The 20,295-nt window shown below is 48.6% G+C and overlaps 4 protein-coding genes across 4 annotated transcripts; 3 read left to right on the top strand and 1 right to left on the bottom strand.

The window, feature by feature from the left end:
• Positions 1-824: 824 nt before the first annotated feature.
• Positions 825-2,593, top strand: SMAC4_05418 (uncharacterized protein). The gene is made up of 2 exons (XM_003347071.2): positions 825-1,066; positions 1,131-2,593. Exons 1-2 carry the CDS (start codon positions 945-947, stop codon positions 2,215-2,217), a joined length of 1,209 nt encoding a protein of 402 aa, XP_003347119.1. The 5' UTR covers positions 825-944; the 3' UTR covers positions 2,218-2,593.
• Positions 2,594-2,914: 321 nt separating this feature from the next.
• Positions 2,915-4,416, bottom strand: SMAC4_05419 (uncharacterized protein). The gene is made up of 2 exons (XM_003347072.2): positions 4,107-4,416; positions 2,915-3,990 (listed from the first exon to the last, which is right to left on the bottom strand). Exons 1-2 carry the CDS (start codon positions 4,183-4,185, stop codon positions 3,239-3,241), a joined length of 831 nt encoding a protein of 276 aa, XP_003347120.1. The 5' UTR covers positions 4,186-4,416; the 3' UTR covers positions 2,915-3,238.
• A 7,403-nt stretch (positions 4,417-11,819) lies between these two features.
• On the top strand, positions 11,820-15,510 carry SMAC4_05420 (uncharacterized protein). Its single transcript, XM_066090286.1, has 7 exons — positions 11,820-12,121; positions 12,555-13,427; positions 13,485-13,614; positions 13,668-13,758; positions 13,817-14,004; positions 14,067-14,378; positions 14,433-15,510. The coding sequence occupies exons 2-7, from the start codon at positions 12,976-12,978 to the stop codon at positions 15,270-15,272; spliced, it is 2,013 nt and encodes a 670-aa protein (XP_065945531.1). The 5' UTR covers positions 11,820-12,121; positions 12,555-12,975; the 3' UTR covers positions 15,273-15,510.
• A 1,296-nt stretch (positions 15,511-16,806) lies between these two features.
• Positions 16,807-19,842, top strand: SMAC4_05421 (uncharacterized protein). Its single transcript, XM_066090287.1, has 6 exons — positions 16,807-16,948; positions 17,027-17,106; positions 17,249-17,281; positions 17,943-18,287; positions 18,347-18,558; positions 18,619-19,842. The coding sequence occupies exons 1-6, from the start codon at positions 16,887-16,889 to the stop codon at positions 19,495-19,497; spliced, it is 1,611 nt and encodes a 536-aa protein (XP_065945530.1). The 5' UTR covers positions 16,807-16,886; the 3' UTR covers positions 19,498-19,842.
• Positions 19,843-20,295: the final 453 nt, after the last annotated feature.

The following is a 20,295-nucleotide window of genomic DNA, read 5'->3' as shown; positions in this document are numbered from 1 at the left end:
TAAGTCCCGTCGATCAGTGGAGGCGCATGCGGTGCTAGGGCTGACCTAAATCGAATTCTAGCGGCCCCCATGCACTAAAAATTCGGAACCTATCCGGCCGCTGTGGGGGAGAAATGGAAATGGCTGCACGGCCAATCCTCGAACCGGTGAACCTTTTCCGTATCTGTTACCTCTATGTAGACCATTGCTTATTTTGCTAGATTTGAAAGAGAAATTACCAGTCTCGAGTTCACGGAGGGAAATAGTGTTTCCTTCCGATACGGGTATCACAAATGCGGACCGGGCAAGCTCAGTCATTTCCTTTCAAACGGCGCTCGTCCAGGGTCCAGGGAGAGGCAACTACGTCAATACCTCCTTCCTTCCTTCGACACGACCCCGAAGGCGTCCGGGCGTGCTTGCCATCCGGCGCATCGTGAATCACCACGGTCAACGACGGTCAAACTTAACCCATCTGACCTTTATCCGGACCATCAGATACAATTAGCAAAATTTTCAGGCTTGACCTGCAATTTAGTCTATTATGGTCTCGCTCCAGTGGCCTTTGTGCTGGGCAGCGAACCCCTCAACCTTGAGATGCGTCGGTCGCGGGGGAAGGCGAGCGTTTCCAGCTTTATCGATAAGGCAAGCCTCCCTGGTAGCCAAGAGCCCGTTTCCACTCCTACTGCAATCGATAAGCGCCGCGAGCCCCACCTTATTGTAACCTTGTGCCTTCTCGCTTCTGGGATGCCTGCCGCGCCCCTTGCCTGCATCGTCACTGTTGGATCCGTCTCGGTTGTCGAACTCAGCCCGCCTCGCCAGTCAGTGTCATCCAGCATGGATGTCAGCAAAACTTCCCTTTTCTTTCATGAAAACCTTTAATTGCCCATCATCTCTTTCTCTACCCCTTTGGCAATTTGCGGGCAATTGCTGAAATTCCAATTGTCTAAAAAGCACCATTCTTTGCCATGGCCAACGACACCATAATCACAGATGATTATGTCGCCGAGCTCCTTGCCAAGGAAGCGAGCGAGGCCTCGATAAAGTATTCCTCCATGGGCCTTGAAGCTTTCAGATCGACGTCGACAAAGTACGTTTGAATCGCCGCGACACCGGGAGTTGAACCATTCATGACTGACTTCCCTTCACCAAAGACCTGCGAACAAGGCAAAGCCAAACACCAACTTCTTGACTCGTATTATTCGCGAAACCGACTCCCACAATGCCGCAATCAAGGCCAGAGAAGCCGCCGAGGCGCAGGCGCGCTTGTCCGGCTTAGAAGAAGCCGAAGAGAAGAAGCGACTTAAAACCAACCCTTCGCTACAGGACATACGACGACGGCAGTTAGGCGCCATCTCCTCGTTACTTTCCGGGCAAAAGAAAAGACGTGGGGCTGAGGAAGACGTGCAGTCGAGCGTCAGAGCGTCATCCAGAGACCGCAAGGACAGTAAAACTGGCGACAAGGAAAAGCATAAGCGAAGCGAGAGCCGACGTTCGGACAACGAGGATACAAAAGATGCATCGCGAGAAAGACGCCACCATCACCACCACCGACATCATAGAGACGAAGAGAGGTCCTCTCGCAACGAACGGCGGCACAGAGACAGATCCAGGTCGCGCTCTCCACGACACCGCGAGCGCAGACACCGACATCGGTCTCGTTCCCCGCTCAGCAGCGACCAAGAAGGGGGGAAGCACAGCCGCTCGTCGCATAAGTCCCGAAGCAGCAGGTCCGAAAAGGAGAGCCGTTCCCGCAAGGACCGCGACATAATACCAGAAAAGTCATCAACCCACAGGCGACATGGCCGGCTGGCTGAAAAGGAGGTATCCGAAAACGAAGAGTCTGATCCGCTTGAGGACCTCATTGGGCCAGCAGCACCCCCGCCTGCTGACGCCTACCCTCCACCTGTTCGCACTCGTGGAAGAGGAGCAGGAAGGGGAGGGGCCGCCATGGACGGAAGATTTGCGAGCGATTACGATCCAAGCGAAGACATGCAGCTGGATGAGACTGACCTCAAGGTCTCCAAGACTGACGATTGGGATGACATGGTGGAATCCTTCCGTGACCGGCAAAAGTGGCTCAAGCAGGGCGCCGACAGACTTCGGGCTGCTGGTTTCTCGGAAGAGGACATAAAAAAATGGGAGAAGACTGGGCCTAACGGGGAGAAGGATATTGAGGACGTTACATGGACCAAGGCTGGGGAGAAAAGGGAATGGGATAAAGGCAAGGGAGATAACTAGAAGCACAACATCCACTTCGAGCGTCGATTACCAAGAGATATGAGAGGAAACTGGGAGGCATGGTGTTTAACGGTTGTGAAGGGCGTTCTTTGTATTATTCGGATGGGCAGTCGAAAGGGAGTCACGCATTACAAGGGTGTTCAGGCTGCTGAAATGCGTTGATTTATACCGGTCGTCAATGAGATTTGTTTTTATGGTTACAACAGCAGGCATGATATCACAGTCAGCACAACACATTGAGGGTTCAATGATATGTTTTAGTTGGTTTCCCTTATAGCCTTTCTCGTTACATGTGATTTCATCTTGCTTCTCAGGGGCGTTAGACCCTCTCGCTTGTTCGTACAGATCAATGACCAGCATTGCTGTTCTGGAAGTTCTCACCAAGTATGCTGGCCTGCAGTAGGTCTTGTTGATGCCAATAAAGGTTCGTCCAAGGGCTGTTACGGAACCTAGTTTCTAAATTCCCTGTATCGCTTCCTCAACTCGTATGTTTGATTTCCTCTTTTGTTGGCGGTAGATGTTCCAGAAGTGATGCATGTTGGTAGGCAGTAAAGAGATTGGGTTCAATACCGGTTCAAATCTCGTTCACCGTGTCCATCCATCTAATAGTTCATACGAATAAACCCAAAAGGGTAGGATTCCACAAAGCCTGATATGCAAGTTTCGTCATGTCATGCTGATCACTTCATTGCAAAGGTTCGATTTCAGACATGTAACTGGCATGAATGCCATTCGTATCCTATAACACAGTCTATCATGTAGAATTACAAATCCATTGACTATATCACAGCCTCTCAGGTGCTTCTAGGGCAAACCATACCCTCCATCCGTCGATCTACCCGCGTTGTCTTCGTCAGACCCCCAAATATTGCGGTTCTGTTGTGATAACCTCTCTCATCGCTCCCGGTTGATCAAAAGGCATACAGCACCATGTAAGACCTTTCGGGCCTTTTGTAGCTAAACGGCCCAAATCCACCTCGCTACTGATGAAAAGGTAGACATACGGCCCCCTTATTTCCTATCATTCCTGCTCCAAAGGTCCCCACGTAACCTTGACCTTCTCGCCATGCTTATTCTTAAGCTGAGTCTCCTCGACATCCGCTTCCACAACTCCCGCCTCCTCAAAGTCATTAGTCGCCCATAACCTCTCCACGCAGAGCTCGTACGGGCCCGGCTTCCTGTCCGTAGTTGAGAACCCGATCGAGAGAACCTTCTGCCTTAGCATTCCCGTCTGCGGCTCGATGACCTTGCCGTGGTTGGTGCGCACGAAATCGTTCCACTTGATCAACACCGTCTGCCATTGCCCCGGCTTCTTGACGAACAGGCGGTGCTGGTGCAAGTCAAGCGGCACGACCGACTCGGTCCGCACGTTGACAAAGTAACTGCGCGCGTCCGTCTTGACGCGCATCGCGAGGTAGGCATACGGGTCGATGTCCCACACGCCGCGGCCGAAGATGGTGGGAGGGCGGTCCAACGTCCGGAAGCCGGCGTAGCCTGTCCGCGAAATCTCCCGCCGGTCTGTCGGCAGCTCTAAGGAGATGGTGCCGTGGAAGCGCGCATAGCTGCCGGGGATCGGGGTGTACGGTTTTCGGGACTCGTCGCCACCGGGAGTGGGGATATAGTTGGCCGGGGGAACCCAGTCGAGATGGGCGGTCGAGGCACCGCCCACATCGGCGTCGGAGAGGAGCTTGCAGTCTACGACTGACTCGGGCGTCTGAAAGTTGTGGATCTCGCGTGGCCCCGAGGCGCCTTTGATGTTCTCGGATTTGACAACTGTTCGCAACACCAACCCAATCAGTCAGCATTGCGTAAACAACGGTGGTTCGGTGTTCAACTGTGGCGCATAAGACGAGCTTGAATTGGGGGATGGGTATCGGAGTTTCTCGTACCGATGTTGGTCAACCGCGAGAGCTCGTCAAGACTCCGGTTCCAGAAGCTCTTGAACGGGAGGGACTGTGTTGCGCGCATGGTTCAATGGTCTCCTATGATCTCGTGCAACGCGGGCCGGCTAGAATAAGACGATAAACTGATAAGAGAGGTAATGGAGCCAGTCGGCTCAATGGTACCCCGGGCGCATTTCTCAAAATGTTACGGAGGGCACTTGTTCAGGAACCGGGACGAAGAGGCCGGGGTCGGTGGCTCGGGGGGGTTGGCAAGTCTCCAATTCTCCGCATCTGATCGGCGGGTTGAGGAGCTTTGACCAGGTTGTGGGTTAAGGAGCTTCTCAGTCTGGGGCGTGTATAACCCTAACCTGAACAGTGGTCCCTTCTCGCCAAGGAATAAGTTTGCGACAAACCGGACTCCTACCCGTGCCACGCTGCCCACTTCTCCTAAGTGGGTGCTTACCACTGCAACGGCCACACCAGTGAAAGGGCTACCAGGGTTAAAGGTCCGATGCCGGCAAAACACCAGAATAGTGAAACCTCACAGGATCAACCAGTTGAGACAAAAAGAAAGTAATGAGCAAAATCAGTATACTGCGGCGCATCTAACGGAATTTTTTTGGTCGCTTTTTATTACCTTGTTGGAAAACGTCGAGTTTTGGCCTGCAAAACAGCGCCTCTAACCCTGACTTGGCCGTTGTACTGGTGTGGCCGTATGAGTGGTGAGCACCCACTTAGGAGAAGTGGGCGGCGTGGCACGGGTATGCTCTGCTCCCGCTCGTAGCAGAAGGATCTGGTTTCCGTTATTGAGTAGATTGCAACGCGGACATATTGAATGCTGATTCTTCAAGAAGACACCGTGTGCTTGGTTTCCGGACTGGGTGATGAGGAGTTGGGGACATCGCACTTGTGACGGCTGGCAACATCTGGGCTGTCACATGCCTGCCATCAAGGCTCCCATTCACATGGGTGCTGTTCAATCGGGTCATCCCATTCACGGGTTTGGCTGTCACTGGTTGTCGCCTGTGGTCTGGGTATAAAACCCAGCTCTGGCATCGAGCCTTCCCTTTTGGGATTCCTTCCCTCTTCAGCTTCTTATTCTTGGTCCATTTGAATTTCTCGTTAGTAGAAATTTCAGTAATTTCCAAGAATTTTATACAAAAATAGCCTTTCTGCCTATAATTTCAAGACACATGACCAATCTTTGGGTAATTCTGGTGGTCTGATGCCCAGACAGGAAGCTCTAGAGACTATTAAAAGTATTTAAAATACTGAAGATTATTATTATTACTGGCACTCAGTTTTACTACGTTTCTAATAATTTCTAGTAGTTATCAAGTATTCAATTTTATTACGTTTTAAGAATTTATGCTATTTATATATATATATATATTAATCTACTTTTTGTAGCAATAACCTCGTTTTTAGCCTCCGCTCTCCCTGCTCTACTTCCGCTCCTTTTAATTATTCTCCTCCTTAGTGTCACAGCGGTGACAGACTATTACACTAACCAGAACATGTCCTTGCAAAAGGATACAAATAATCAAAGCTGGCAATTCAGTCGCTTAAGTGGTTTTATATAGTTGCGACGGATGACCAGGCCGTCACAGTTAGCTTTTATATACTCAGATAATTACTCCTTGATTTCAAATAATAAAAATTTTTTATATGGAAAGAAACCTAATAAAACTTTAGTAAAAGCTTTTAAGTTTCTTACTATTTATAAAAGCAAAAGTAGCTATATTTATTCACTGAGCTAATAAGTAGTTACAATAGAGGTTTTCTAAAAGGTTTATAGCAGAGAAAATTCTCTTATAAAGTATACTATTATTGAGTGTATTAAATACTCTTATAATAATAAGAACTATAATAAGTTCAGTATCTAATAGTATACTCTACTAAAATTTAAGTTCAAAAGCTTCCTCATAATTCCAAATATTTTATTAAAGAGTGTAAATCTCTTTACAAATTCGAAACTGAAAGTAATCCCCAAGTAATTAAGCTTTAGTAACGTTATTTAGCGTAAAAACATACTGCTTTAAGAAGTTTATTACTATCTAGTAAATACTATAAATAATAAGGCAAACAAATTAAACTTTTTCATCAATAGTAAATAAATATAATATAAAGCTCAACTAGTTTAATAGAGTAAGCTACTTAATTCTCTTTAATATATAAATTTACTCAAATTCCTTAAAGTTGATTATAAGAATATTGCAACGCTTATTCTCCTAATATTTTCATAAGTTTACCTAACTAATACCGGAATCACTGGATTCCTGGTATCATTAGCCATACCTTGTATTATAGCTTAAACTGGTCATGACAGCCCAGATTAGCTAGGCTGCTATAGAGGCTTTGATGCCTGCCCAGCTGTTGGCCTACGCTCGGCCGCCTAGCTCGCTACGCTGCATATCTACTACTGTGACAAGGACAGTATTCTGGGCTTGGAACAGTAGTTCAATTCAGCTAATAAACTACTTTGGTCTCGAAAGCCTTGTTAATCCTTTCAATCTCTATGAGAAGGTCGGGCCTTAAGGCCTTCTTATACCAAAGAAGGTTGGTACGTACCAAGCTCTGTGTGCCAAGCATCGGCGCGAGTCTATCTAGTTCATCTGCCTACAAGTAGATCTTCTAAATGCCAGCCTTCTTCCAGTTGCCCGTCGGTAATTCCGGTCGGTAGTTTAATTGATGAAAGTCGCCAGTGAATGCCCGTGTGACATTCTGTCAGTAATTCCGGTCGGCAGTTTGACTGATAAATGTCACCAGCAAATGTCCGTGTGACAACTATGTACAAACGGCTGGCTACAAGCCAAGCCTTTCTTTTGAGACAATCTCTCTTTTACCCTTTATTTACACACAATATAGCCTCATTCTTGTGACCTTCTGTATTGAGTGTAATCCCCAGATTCCTATATTACTAACGTAGAATAATATAATTAATGATAGCCTTATTAACTTCTAATATTAATTGGACTTTATAAAGCAGCGTTATAACTTTTTAAAAATATTAAAACTATATTGAAAGTAGGGGTTTTTGATAAGATTAAACATTTAACCTATTATAGCTTAGCGCCATGCCTTCTAATTGGCGACATTACTTATATGCCTCATTTGTTGCATTTACCTATCAGACCCACTTTCTATTTCATTCTTGTATTCAGTCGTGCCAGCCAGACTCTCACTTCCCTTTCTTCTCTTTTACTCTCCATAGTTAATTATTTATTACATTCGTTAGGTTATTCGTACGTACTGCTCTTGAGACCTACGTGCTGTGATAATTATTAGTATAATAATATAAGAGTTTTACTCTTACATAACTGCAAATTAAAAGTAGCTGCTGGTTAATTATTATATTGTTATTAGGGAGGTTGTAAGTAGAAAATATTATATAAATGAAATTTATATAAGCGCTAATTTAAAGAAGTTAAAAAAATTTCTATTGAAAAAGATTATGATATCGGAATCCTTAGATTCCTCATATTGTTGGCTATACCTGTGATGGCAGCCTTGCAGTTGTGCCTCTCGACTGCTATCACAACTATATAAGACCACTTGAGCGACCGAATTGCCAGCTTCGGTTACTTGTATCCTTTTGAAACATAGCCTAGTGATGTAGTGGTCCGCCAGCGCCGTGACAATACCCTGTATTATAGCTTAGACTAGTCATGACAGCCCAGATTAGCTGAGCTGCCATAGAGGCTCTGGTGCCTACCCAGCCATTGCCCTACGCTCGGGCTACCTAGCTCGCTGCACTGCATATCTACTGCGGGCAGACGGCTGGCTGGAAGCTAGGCTTTTCTTTGAAGACAATCTCTCTTTTACTCTTTATTTACATACAATATGGCTTCACTCTCGTGACCTCTTGTATTGAGTGTAAATTCTAACATTCCTGTATCAGATTACTTCAATTGCGTAGTAGCTGATCTTTTTCTTTTGAGTATTAGTGTCATGGGGCTAGTGCCCGCGGCTGAAATGCCTGGCAATCTTGCCAGGCGAGTGCTCTACCCTCGCGGCAGGCAACATTGGCCTGTGCGCGCGCACGTGTCTCTTTTTAAGACAGCTGGCCAGACTGCCCAGAGGGTGCCCTTTTCTCCCCTTCTCTCTTCGTAGAACCTTATCGATTCATTTGGCCAGCATCTGTGTCAACTATGCTGTACCCCTTACAATTAGTAACTACAATTGTATATTTATAAATATCTTCGTAATTTTATATTTCTCATTTAATATAGTATAATTCATTACTTTTGTAATTCTTAAAATAATTACGTAATTGGATTATATTAAAACTTAAACAAAAATTATGGCAATTATATTATATAATTTAATTATAGCAATTCGGTTTATTAACAAGCGTAAATTCTTTATAAGTATCCTCATTTCTTATCTAACGTAGAAGGGGTATTATTGCTATAAAATAATAATAATTAAGTGTGACAAATGGCAGTCTGATCTGCCTAAATGAAATAGCTGAAGATAGTAACTATCAGAGTCGTTCAGTAAAGCCAAAGGGTTCACAACAAGTATGCTTGCGTACTAGTCTCAATGGTGACAATGGTCTGAATGTTTGTTAACTACTGTTGAACTATCTAACAATCTGAGTCCTCCAGTCGTCCTTTTATACCTGCTCGCCCTCTGCGAGATATCTGTTTCCGAATGTTCACGCAATCGTGAACTCCTAGTATTTGGTGCTGGGTTTTACGAGGTCACTGTGACAGGCTGGGGTGCATATGCCCAGACGGCCAAACCTACAAAAGATAGGACGATGTTCTGCTTGCAAGGCAGCACTCGGAATGCACACTATATAGCCAATGTCAACCTGTGACACTACCTCCCCTTAAAGCGAAGTTATCTTTCAATAATCTCCAAGATAAGGCCCCGGCCCCGGCCCCATTTCCGAGGGCGACAATGTCGCGGAGGATTTATCGCAATGCGACAGCTTATATAGCACTACCTGAAAATGCAACTTCCCGCTAAGTTGGACATTTTCCAATGGGCCGATACGTGGCATTTCGGTACTCTTCGATTTGCATACATGGTCCTCAATTGTCATTGCATTTTTAGGAGCTGTGCTCGACTAAGTGCCGACAAGAGTATCCCAAAATCGCCCTCGAAATTGCCACGGTCGGGAATCGAACCCACCGTTTAAGCAAAACATACTATGACAGGCTAGGGTGCACATGCCCAGACGGCCAAACCTACAAAAGATAGGACGATGTTCTGCTTGCAAGGCAGAACTCGGAATGCACACTATATAGCCAATGTCAACCTGTGACAGTCACTTCCATAATGGTGTGTCTGGCTCACTCTGATTAGCGCGAGCCTTGTTATCCTGTGAGCTCTTTCCTATTCTAGCGTTACGCGGTCTAGCCTTATTGGGCTATCTGTGCTACCAGCTTTGTGGTTGGCCCGTGTGTCTTTATAAGTTTAAAACATTAAGAGAAATTTCACGAATAATAATAAAAGATCGCTAGCTTCGTAAAACTTTCATCGTAGGTTGTAAAGAAATAATAACAATCGAGTAACCAAAATTTTTTCCATATAGTAGGAAGGTGTACGGACTGGGTGTACAGTTGCTGAATTAGCAGTAATTTCAGAAATTTATAAGTAATACGAAAATTCAGTGATTTACATCCAATACAGGGGGTCACGAGAGTGAGGCCATATTGTATGTAAATAAAAGCTAAAAGAGAGATTCTCTCAGAAAAAAAGCCTGGCTTCCAGCCAGCCATCTGCACGCAGTAGATATGCAGCGCAGCGAGCTAGGCAACGGCTGGGCAGGCACCAGAGCCTCCATGGCAGCCCAGCTAATCTGGGCTGTCATGACTAGTCTAAGCTATAATACCAGGTATGGCCAACGATACCAGGAATCCAGGGATTCCGGTATCAATAAGAAAGTGAAAAAATGTCATTTTTTCCGTTTCTATCGAGCACTACTCGCATACGTGGATGCGGCTCCGCTTTTCATCGGCAACTTCCGAATGATCCCTGGCCTCCCGCGACGACATCGCATCAAGTGGTCGAACAAAACAACATCCATCGCTCAAACTGGGTTTCCGACTTACAAAATTCCCCTGCCTTTCGTGTCAACTTTTGCAAATCAATGTGCTTCACTATGTTGCAAAGCTGCGTTCATGTCTGCACTTGCAGTCTGTGGACCAGAAATGAGCTCACTGCCGAAGTTCTCGACAGCATCAGTCATCGAACCTTAAGTTGTTTACTCTCATGTCGCTCATTCCTCGACCACTACACCTGACCAAAGGTTTCTCAACTGCTGACATATAACTTGGCATACACCACATCCTTCATGAATGGCCATCCTTGGTTGTACGGCTGCTTCTCCTCGAATGTTTCCAACACCCCGACGAAAGTAATCCACAGCCTGTCGGGATCACCGAGGGGGACCAGGATTTTGAGAATATTTATTCAGTCTGGTAGAGTTCTTCCAGTATCGAGCGATCTGCTTCGGCTGGTTAATATTCCCCGCTCCTCTTTTCTTCCGATAAAGCTCACCGTCATTCAGACATCTCGACCGGTTAATTTTGTTGGAGATGCCTTCATCTGAATCCGCTTTCCCGCAAACCGACGGGCCTGATTGCGTTTCACAAGCTGTAACGGCCTAGTAGCCTCGCGATCCTGCCCTTAAATTCACCGATAAACAACTGATTTAATGGATTACCCTCAGACCGGTAGTTTACTAAAGGTTAGTAAGTACATTTAGTACCGTTCAACTTCGCCTTGCAAGTTCGATGCTGGTGACCTTCATGTTACTCTTTTTTGTCGTGATGCCCTCTCGAGTGCTTCCGAGACGCTCTACCTCACTGTTTTGCTTTTATCGTGTTGGATCGTCGTCGTTTAAATTCTTCACCAAGTCGGCGTTGACGCTGGCATTACTATCTGATCCTTTTAACCCGCAACTTTGGGTTGAAAAATTAACGATGATCTACAACAAACTTCGTTCCCATCAAGCTGTGGGTATCTCATGAGACCTGTCAAACACTTCGGCTTTCACCGGTCAGACCTGGAACTCGCATATACCTGTCGTGAAATGAAGTTCGGCCCTCGGATTTAAACGAGCAAATTGACGGTCAGTCTGGCACTGCATCCCCGATCAAAAATCACGGTGAGACATCGGAAAGTACTAGGTACTTGCTCAATAATATTTGAAATTGCGGGTGGTTTGGGATGAACGCAAATTTCCGCCTCTCTTCCAAGCTGAAGGTCACTTCAGCGTCAGGCAAGATAACCCTCGCTTTCAACTCAGCTTGACCAATAATTGATAACTTTCCCCTCATCTTATTCTTCCTACTCTCCTTTCTTCTCAGAGACATCTTCCTTTTACTTCTCTCTTCCTCAATCATAATATCTGAATGGGGCTTCTTCTCACATTGTTCGGCGGCTTCCAAGGAGATCAGCTTCCCGGTTCAACTTTGTCGAGTCATCCCAAAGCAATGACGTATCAATACGCAGCGTATCCAAATCCAGCGATCTAGGCCCTCGTCATGCACGATTTGGCCTCGAATTTCTCGAGGACCTTGGTGGCCATACCCACAAGGGCAGTATCAGAAAAGCAAACAATGAGTGCAAAAACCCAGCCCTATTGATAAGCAACGAAGGGCGTTTATTGGAAGTCAAAGCCACAATAGGTACGTCTCGGTTGGATTTGGGATCCACTACCCTTTCCCTTCCCAAGTGGCTTAGTTTTGTTTTCTTTCTGACCCTTGGACTTTTTTCCTACCCAGACTTTCTCCCCTTCGTCAACTTCGAATTCTTTGGAGAGAGTGTTCACTTGCCATTACCAGTCTCACGAGCGGAACTTTGCCTACAATCACCTCCCATCGCGGTTTGGATTCAAGCTCTTGCCGCACTACTCTACCAGTCACTGCCCACCGGCCTTCAACAACGCTTGCTTTTGCGCGGCGTCGACCACTTCCAATCGCAACTCAGCTGGCCACTAGGCGCTCAACTCGAGCTTTCGCAGATAGCATCAACCACCTCGCTTTCCCAAGGTGCAAGAAATAGTAAGTTATTTAAATTCCCTGGTGTTTGATCTTACCAGCCCGGCCCAAGATCCGATATTTGTTGTGCTGTTCGCACAAAATCCAGAAATGGATTCTCCCGTTCCTTCCCTTTCCACGTCAGTTTCCATCTGGAAGCGCTCCTTCCATGTGTCGGCAATAACATTTGCCGCGCACAGGGACGAGACATCGTAAATGAACCCCGCACTCCCAAAATAATCTTCTCGTCGACAAGTTCTGCTCTTCCGTCTGGGTCATTGGACATTTCTCCTTCTTTCCTCTCATGTCTTGTCGTGCATTTACACTACTCCTCCCACCCCAATCCTACCTCCGGCTCAGCGCGTACCTTATTGCCATTAACTTTCGCGATCTGATTCTTCTGACCTTTCTTTTCCGACCTGTCGGCGTGCAAGTAGCGTGCTCACACTTTTCGTAGCAGACCACACAGGCATTTGATCTCGACCAATCCCCCAATGCCGTCCGTCATTAACAACGAAATGGCAACTCACGATGACGAGTCATCGTTGAGTTTCTCAACAGAGTCGTCAATCGGTATGTTTGCTCCTTCTCACTCAGTCAATCCTCGTGTGGGTCGATTACCTTTGCCCGCGACTACATGGCCGCATAGGCTATGGGCTTGGCGTTTCCTCCATGAAAGAGAAGGACAAACCAGAACAGATTTCCTGAGCGAGGACAGTGACCGCAACGAAACGGAGTGGCATCCGGCAGGCTACCAGGTACACAAATGGGAGTGACATCCCTTGAGATGCTAAAGACATCAACACGGGGTGGCACCCGTTAGGATACCAAAACAGGCACATGTCAAATACTCAGCAAGCTCAGACATCTGTTCATCAATGGAAACAAGAAAGGCAATCACGGCGGTCTCAAAGCATTCACGTCAAGCGAGGGTATCAGAAAGGCCTTGTGGGAGAAAGGCAGTTTGCGGAGTGGTGTTTGTTCGAGGAGATTATCACGCTTTTGTGCATACTAACTCTGGCTGTCAAGACTATGGCGGAGGCTCAAACACCCCGTCTGACGCCTCTGAGTTTGGAGGCAACAAAGGCCAGTACAGCAGCGTCACGCCCACTCGTCAGAGCTACCCCAATGGCATCATGACTTCTGCGAACACACCAAAGACGAACATGCTGCGTCGTTCGGTCACCTTCGTAGAGCCGGACCCGCCCGCCAGAGAGCATTCCCGGATCACGTATACCATGGTCAACAACACACCTCCTTCCACGCCGAAAGGTGATACATTCGACGCTCAATACCTTTACCCCCCGAGCGCTTGCGTGTTTGTGGCAAAGTAGGTTATCATCTTTGGAATAACCGCCTTCATCCGCTAACATATTTTGTGGCTCAGCCTCCCCGAAGCTAGGGAGGATGATGATCTTCATGCTGCAGTTACCAAGGAGTTCAGCTGCTTCGGGGTGGTATATGTCAAGATTCGCCGCGACCCCTCCAATATGCCATTTGCCTTCTGCCAGTATACAGTACGTTGATCTTCCTCGTCTCCGTGGAAAGATTTATCTAACACTTTAACAAGGACGAGGACCATGCGAAGGATGCGGTGATCAACGGAAAGGGTATCATGATTCTTGGTCGCCCCTGCCGGACCGAGATGGTTAAAGCGAACCGTAAGTTGTTCCCTTCAAATGTATCCCTTTGGATATCCGCATACTGACGATCACACAGGCACGTACGCAATCAACAGACGTGATTATGGGGACATCACAGTCCATCAAGCCATGCGCGTGCTCGAAGCTTACGGAGAATTGAGCAAGTGCTACTTGCTGCCCACTGAGCGTCAGAAGGCACTCGGGCTTCCTGCCACTGTCATCGCAGCGTTCACGACATTCGACCCAGCTCGCGATATGGGAACTGTATGTATTACACTCCTGTTTGGTTTGCCCTGCTGGGATAAGATGTTAACTCAATTTTTCAGGTTGCCAAGCAGAACCCAGAGTATCGGATTGTACCCTACGATGAGCAGAAGGGCTCGATCACGCCGCCCAGGGACCCCAACAAGGAGTTCCTTAAGCAGTATGAGATTGATCGACAAACCCTCTATGTCGCGCACTTGCCGCGTGATATCGATGAAGCAGAGCTCGGTGAGCTTTTCAGCCAGGCTGGCACGGTCAGAAAGTGCACCATCGTGAGGAAGGACGGCCATTCCTACTATGGTGCCCGTCAGCAGTTCTATGCTTTTGTGGAGTACGAGAACATTGGCGAACCCGATGAAGCTATCAGGCGCTTCGTGAGTATTACTTTCCAGCGTAATCATGAGGTGGCTGCTAACCATTGAGCACAGAGAGGGTATGAGTTGCGCGGCCATCCGCTGAAAGTGGAACGAAAGGCCACGAAGAGTGCTCGTCGCATGGTTTCGTCCCCTGCCTCTTCCGACACATTCAAAGGCGGTCCCCGCACCCCTAACACGCCATCGAGAAGCACATTTGCTCACAGATCTGTCATGCAACGTTCGAGCGTTCCGGAGATGGCGGCTTCAGTTCCACAGCCAACTTCAATGTTGCTAGCCTACCCATCGGAAGGATCTCCCCCTCAGCGCGGGAATGTCCACACAACTCATGGCTTCCATCGCGCGAACGGTATTGCCCTGGATGATTCTGCTATCCAGAATGTGTCAGCAGAGCCGCTTGCTGTCAAGCCGATCAAGTCGATGCCCAATTTCGGTGCACATGGCGCTCAAGGCGATGCCACTTCTGCCAACAACCTCCCCGCTGGTATTCTCCTAGGACCTTCTGCCAGCGTCGTTCCGAGACCCCAGTTTACAGCTCTGCCGCATCCCACAGCTGACGTTAACGGAAGGCCCATCCACCCGATGGAGCCTTTGCCCATCACCTCTTGGGATCAGCCCCAGCCCGGCTACCCACACGTCGGCTATATTCCGGACTGGGATATGCACTCCTACATGACTGGAATGCCCGGCACTGGCCCGATCTTGCCTCCCAATGTCCAGCAGGCTCCTCACGACCTGGTGATGCATAACTGGACTCCTGAGTTCGCGCCGCCCATCCCCCTCGAGTGCGTTCCGCGTGGCTTTGTGCGTTCGCACTTCGCCTACCATCCCATTACGGGACAGCACTGTGCCGTTTGGATCCCCGGCGCTGCGCCGCATCCCTCGGTCTATTGAGGAGATGTGAGCCATCTCGACTGGTCCGTTTTTGCCGACTCTGTTGTCGCTTTAGGGTGTGAGCTTTCCACAGTGCCTACAACACTCGGGGCCTCTCTATTTTGGGTTGACGACTTTGCTGGTATATTTTGATGCTCCAAATCAGTTTCTTTGGAGTTCTCCATGCTGTCTTAAAAGGCATTGGGTTCGGCGTTTTACCTATTGCGTCGTTCTCCCTTGGAGTTGGGCTACAAGGTCATTTGCAGCGACTTGAGCATGTGCTGGTTTCGGCGCTTGGTGGTTATACCCTGGTTCTTTTTCGGTTGGTGTTAGTTTGCAGAATGGTTGGTCTAACCTGGCTGTTTTCGATGATCGTTAGTACGTTTGGGTGGTTGGCGCAGTCTGGTGACAACGTCCGCCTGGATTTGTTTGATTAATGTTGGAGTTAGTAGTTTCAGGTCACACGTGGAGACTGGTTGAATATGGTTGGGAAATGTCGACAATCTCGTGTATTTGGAAGCAGAGGAAGAGTTGGCTTCCGTGTCCTGGTTAAGACTCGTATCTGGTTGTCACATAGCTACTCGACTGCTACCATTTCCACATTATCTGAGATAGTGTCCCAGACCAAATAGATAAAAGAACAAGTCCTTTGTCGCGTAGCAACTGTTCCGTTTAAACACTGCACTCTCCGCACCTCGAGCCTTTTTTCGTTGTTGAGAGAAAGTCAAAGGTGATCATGACCCAGGACGTCATCACAAAATGTTTCAACAGAGTAGTAAAAAGCTATGCTCGTATGTACCGTGACGTGAACAAGGCAAGCGCTGGGGTGGCTGATCTTCATGGTTGCTGATCGAAGTACCTATGCGAGGCAGTATCTCCCAACCGGATGAACCGCCTTGAGCCGCGAAGTTCGTGAGGAAAGTTTACCACTCAGCTAATGCAGAAAGAGAGTTGTATCACCCTCCCTGTCCTCCAGGGATGCCCTGCTTGCACGAATACAAGAGGTGGACAAGCGACACACTCTTCTAACAGTTTTGCTGGTAATTTACGTGCTCTTCTGTTAGTCGCCTATTTCTCGCCCCCACGCACCAAGCCACCTAAACAATCACTTCGACAACCATCATGTTCCAGGCCTATCCCGATGACGACGGCAGTGGTAGAAGAGAAGAGTGGTATTGGACTTGCTGGATAAACCCCCACGGAGCTTCAAAGGTCAAGGACTGATGGGTCCTAGTTTCTACAGGGCTGTCGTTTAGTCGTACGTAAAAACCCCCCTGCTACACGAGTCTCGGTGCACTCTTTCGTGAGAGAATTTAACTTCCCTTTGCCGGAAAATGGAGAGGACAATGAGCCTGTCCAACTTCGATAATAGCGGGAACAGCTATTTGTTAGTTGGTTCGACTTTGATTCGCTGCTTGTCCTAACTTCTTCGTGTGTTTCTGCTTGGGTTCTTATCGAGTTCATCCCGGAACAGGCGTCGATCGTTCCTTCTGCGGAGAAGCCAAACCCGAAAGCCCCACTATCTCGCGTAAAAGAAAAGAGAACATCGACAGCTCAACAACTTTTTCCTACGCAACACCGTCCTCACCAATCGACGAAATCTGTCTGCATTTCGAACAGAATCCTACCAGAACAATGGGACAACCATCCACCGAGGCGTCGAACGCCATCATCTACACTACCTTGGGTGTTTTCCTGTGAGATGACAATCACCAAATCCCGTCCCCATCCAGCTCCATACGGGGGAGCGTTTGTACTGACTCATCGCTTCGCAGTATCATGGGAACGGGTGTTGCCTGGACGCTGAGAAACCAAACCAAGGGGGAGTATCTCGCCGGCAACAGGACTCAGACGGGTTAGAAGACATTCCTGCCATGCCCAGACGAGAGAAATTATCAATTCTCTCTATTCTGCCGAGCCATCGCACCACTCTCCAACACCCTCGTTACCACCCAAAGTGCGTTGAGCTGGGACTAACACCCATGTTTCTCTTTTAGCTATCCCGCTCGCTCTGAACTTCATCGCTTCCGGTGAGTGAGAGCACGCAACGCGACAACGGGGCACTCAACGACGACACTTGAGGCCTCTACTGCAACATGAAGATCAGAGCGGTAGCAATGCACCGAACACAGCATTCCGGCAACAACTAAATTCGATCGATCGAGCCCTTCGAAACTCGATATTAACAATAGAGGCTCAACCCGAGCAAAGAATCGTCGGTGATGAGAGAGGTATAAATTGAGCAGACTGACAGCATAGGTTCGTTCGCACCCAGTTTCCAACCTACTTTTCATCTTCCGAGGTTGTATCCCTCGTGTCTTCGTTTTGGCACCTTCTCCCCAGGTGGTGTCAGGAAGGATACTATGGATATTACTCAAGGTTAGATGAAAGGTTGCGGCTCACTACGGGCGCCGAGTCGAAGGCTTGTTCGTCTGGATCCAACCTCCCGCTCTTTCTATTCCTCGCTTCATACCATCATCTCCTCGGGGGCGATGGTGTTTTCGGGGATGAAGAGGATAAACAGGGAGAAGATCTGGCGACGTGCTGGACGACGAAGCTGAGATTGTACCGTAATTACTCGATCAAGTTAATGCTTGCGTGGGAAACGTGCTGCCGCTCCGATCTACCCCCACCCCAAACTCCCCCCCTTCCCCCTTTTCTCTTGTGGGTGTGAAAAACTAACCCGCGCAGCTCTCGGATCTGGTATGCTGTTCACTTATCCAGAAATTGCCACATTGGCAGGTCTTCAGGGCGTGCTCGTCTACGCTTTGGCTTCCTCACTCCCGCTCTTCGCCTTCGCCTCGTTGGGCCCTATCATCAGGCGCAAATGTCCAGAGGGGTTCGTCCTCACAGAGTGGACTAGACAGCGTTACGGAACCGTCACGGCCTTGTACCTGAGCTTCGTCACGCTTGTTACGCTTTTCCTGTACATGGTTGCCGAATTGTCCTCTATTGGCCAGGTTGTCGAAGTCTTGACTGGCCTTCACGGGTTGCCAGTCATCATTGTCGAATGTGTTATCACGACTATCTACACCTGTACGTGTCTTGAAGCCGACGATTCATCGGATGTGTACTGACGTTGATGTGACCTGCAGCTTTGGGCGGATTCCGAATCTCTTTCATCACCGACAACATTCAGGGAGCAATGGTAGTCGGACTCATTGTCGTCGCAGCTATTGCCATTGGCGTTGAGACCAAGATCGACACCAGCCTCATTGAGCCCTCGGGCCTCTTAAAGGATAACCTCTTGGGTTGGCAGCTTCTTTACATCCTCCCCGTTGCCATCTTGACGAACGACTTCTTTTTGGTAATGTCTCCCCTGTGCGAACAAGAACCAGCCCATGGTCACTTGACTAACACGCAACAGTCCAGCTTCTGGCTTCGTACCTTTGCCTCCAAGACCGACAAGGATCTATGGATCGGCATCTCTCTCGCCGCCCTTATCATCCTCATCATCATTACCATGGTAGGCTGCACTGGTCTCATCGCCGCTTGGTCCGGCATCTGGCCCGGCTCGGACCCGGAAAACCCGCTCCCCGGTTCCGTCGCCTTCTTTGGCCTGCTCGAGAATCTTCCTGCCTGGGTCGTCGGCTTCGTCCTGGTCATGTCGGTCACCCTCAGCACTGCCGCCTTCGACTCCCTTCAGTCCGCCATGGTCTCGACCGCCAGCAACGATTTGTTCCGGAACAAGCTCAACGTGTGGTGGATCCGCGGCGCCGTGGTTCTGGTTATCATCCCCATCGTGGTGATCGCCATCAAGGCGCCCTCGATTCTGCAGATCTACCTCATTTCTGATCTCGTCTCTGCCGCCACCATCCCGGTGCTTGTCATTGGCTTGTCTGATCGCTGCTACTGGTGGCGCGGCTTTGAGGTGGTTGTCGGCGGGTTGGGCGGCATCTTTACTGTCTTCATCTTCGGCGCGATCTACTACAAGGACGCCCACAGGGGCGCTCAGCTGATGCTGCTCGAGGAGGGACTGTACCAGGAGGGCTGGGCTGCGTTCGGTGCCTTCGTGGCCGCCCCCGTCGGCGGTCTCTTGTGGGGCTTCGGAGCCCTTGCGCTTAGACTCTCGGTGCAGTGGGTTCAGGCCAAGAGAAAGGGTGTAAGATTCGATGCCCTGGATCGCCCCGTTATGGTGGAGGGAGACGGCGAGACGGTCCAATATATCGCTGGTGGAGACTTGGAGACTATCTTGAGCACCGGACAGGAGTCTGGGGCCGGAAAGATTCCGGGCAAGTTCTTTTGAGCGTTGTCTGTATGCTTTGCACCCTATTGTCAGGGCACAAAGACCTTGGAGACGCATGGACGGCATGCTTGCCATGACCGTCCAGTCGTCCCATATCGGGGCGAGCGGAGGTATGGCTGGAGACAAAAAAAAGGGGGCTGGGACAACGAGGTGGAATGAGGCTCGAGATAATGAAGTAAAAGGATCAATGGGAAGAAGTGGGGTTGGTGAAATAGGAGGATGCTTTTTGGTTGAGCTTTCGATTCTCTTTGTCGTCACTTGACGACGGCTTTGCATCATGGGCAAGCGCAGCAACACTATGTGGTAACCTCACTCGTTCAATCAATACGACACATTCGTTCTCTGCCATCCGCTTTTGGACTTATTGTTCTGGAACATGCTGTACTTGTTTCTTGCCTGTTGCTTGGACTGATTGTTTTTGTCAACCTGTTGACAATGCTGCCTTTGATGTTCATGGCTTTAGTGGTGGTCTTCCCAACAACCTACATGTATGCTATAGGCACAGTGCAAGGGTCCATAATGCTGCAGCTTGACATTGCCTGCCGGGAACATGCGCCGCACCGTTTGGCGATCTGGGCGGTTCAGAGCGTGTTCACTCGCTCCTGAATTTGGTTTCTGAACGGTTGTGGTTCGTGCCAGGTACTTCCTTTCGAGATGGGCTAAATTTTGAACGAAGTCACTCGTTCGAAGTACCTTTCCGAGTCCTGAATGGCTTCTGAACTTTCCTGAACTCCAAATACCCACTTTGGGATGATGCACGCTTTGTGGTTGGTCCAAAATTTCTTGGCTCTGAAATGG

This window comes from Sordaria macrospora, chromosome 1 (assembly GCF_033870435.1).
Source record: "Sordaria macrospora chromosome 1, complete sequence".
NCBI lineage: Eukaryota > Fungi > Ascomycota > Sordariomycetes > Sordariales > Sordariaceae > Sordaria > Sordaria macrospora.
Note: the sequence above shows the minus strand (reverse complement) of the source record. Positions and strands in the feature narration are given on the sequence as shown.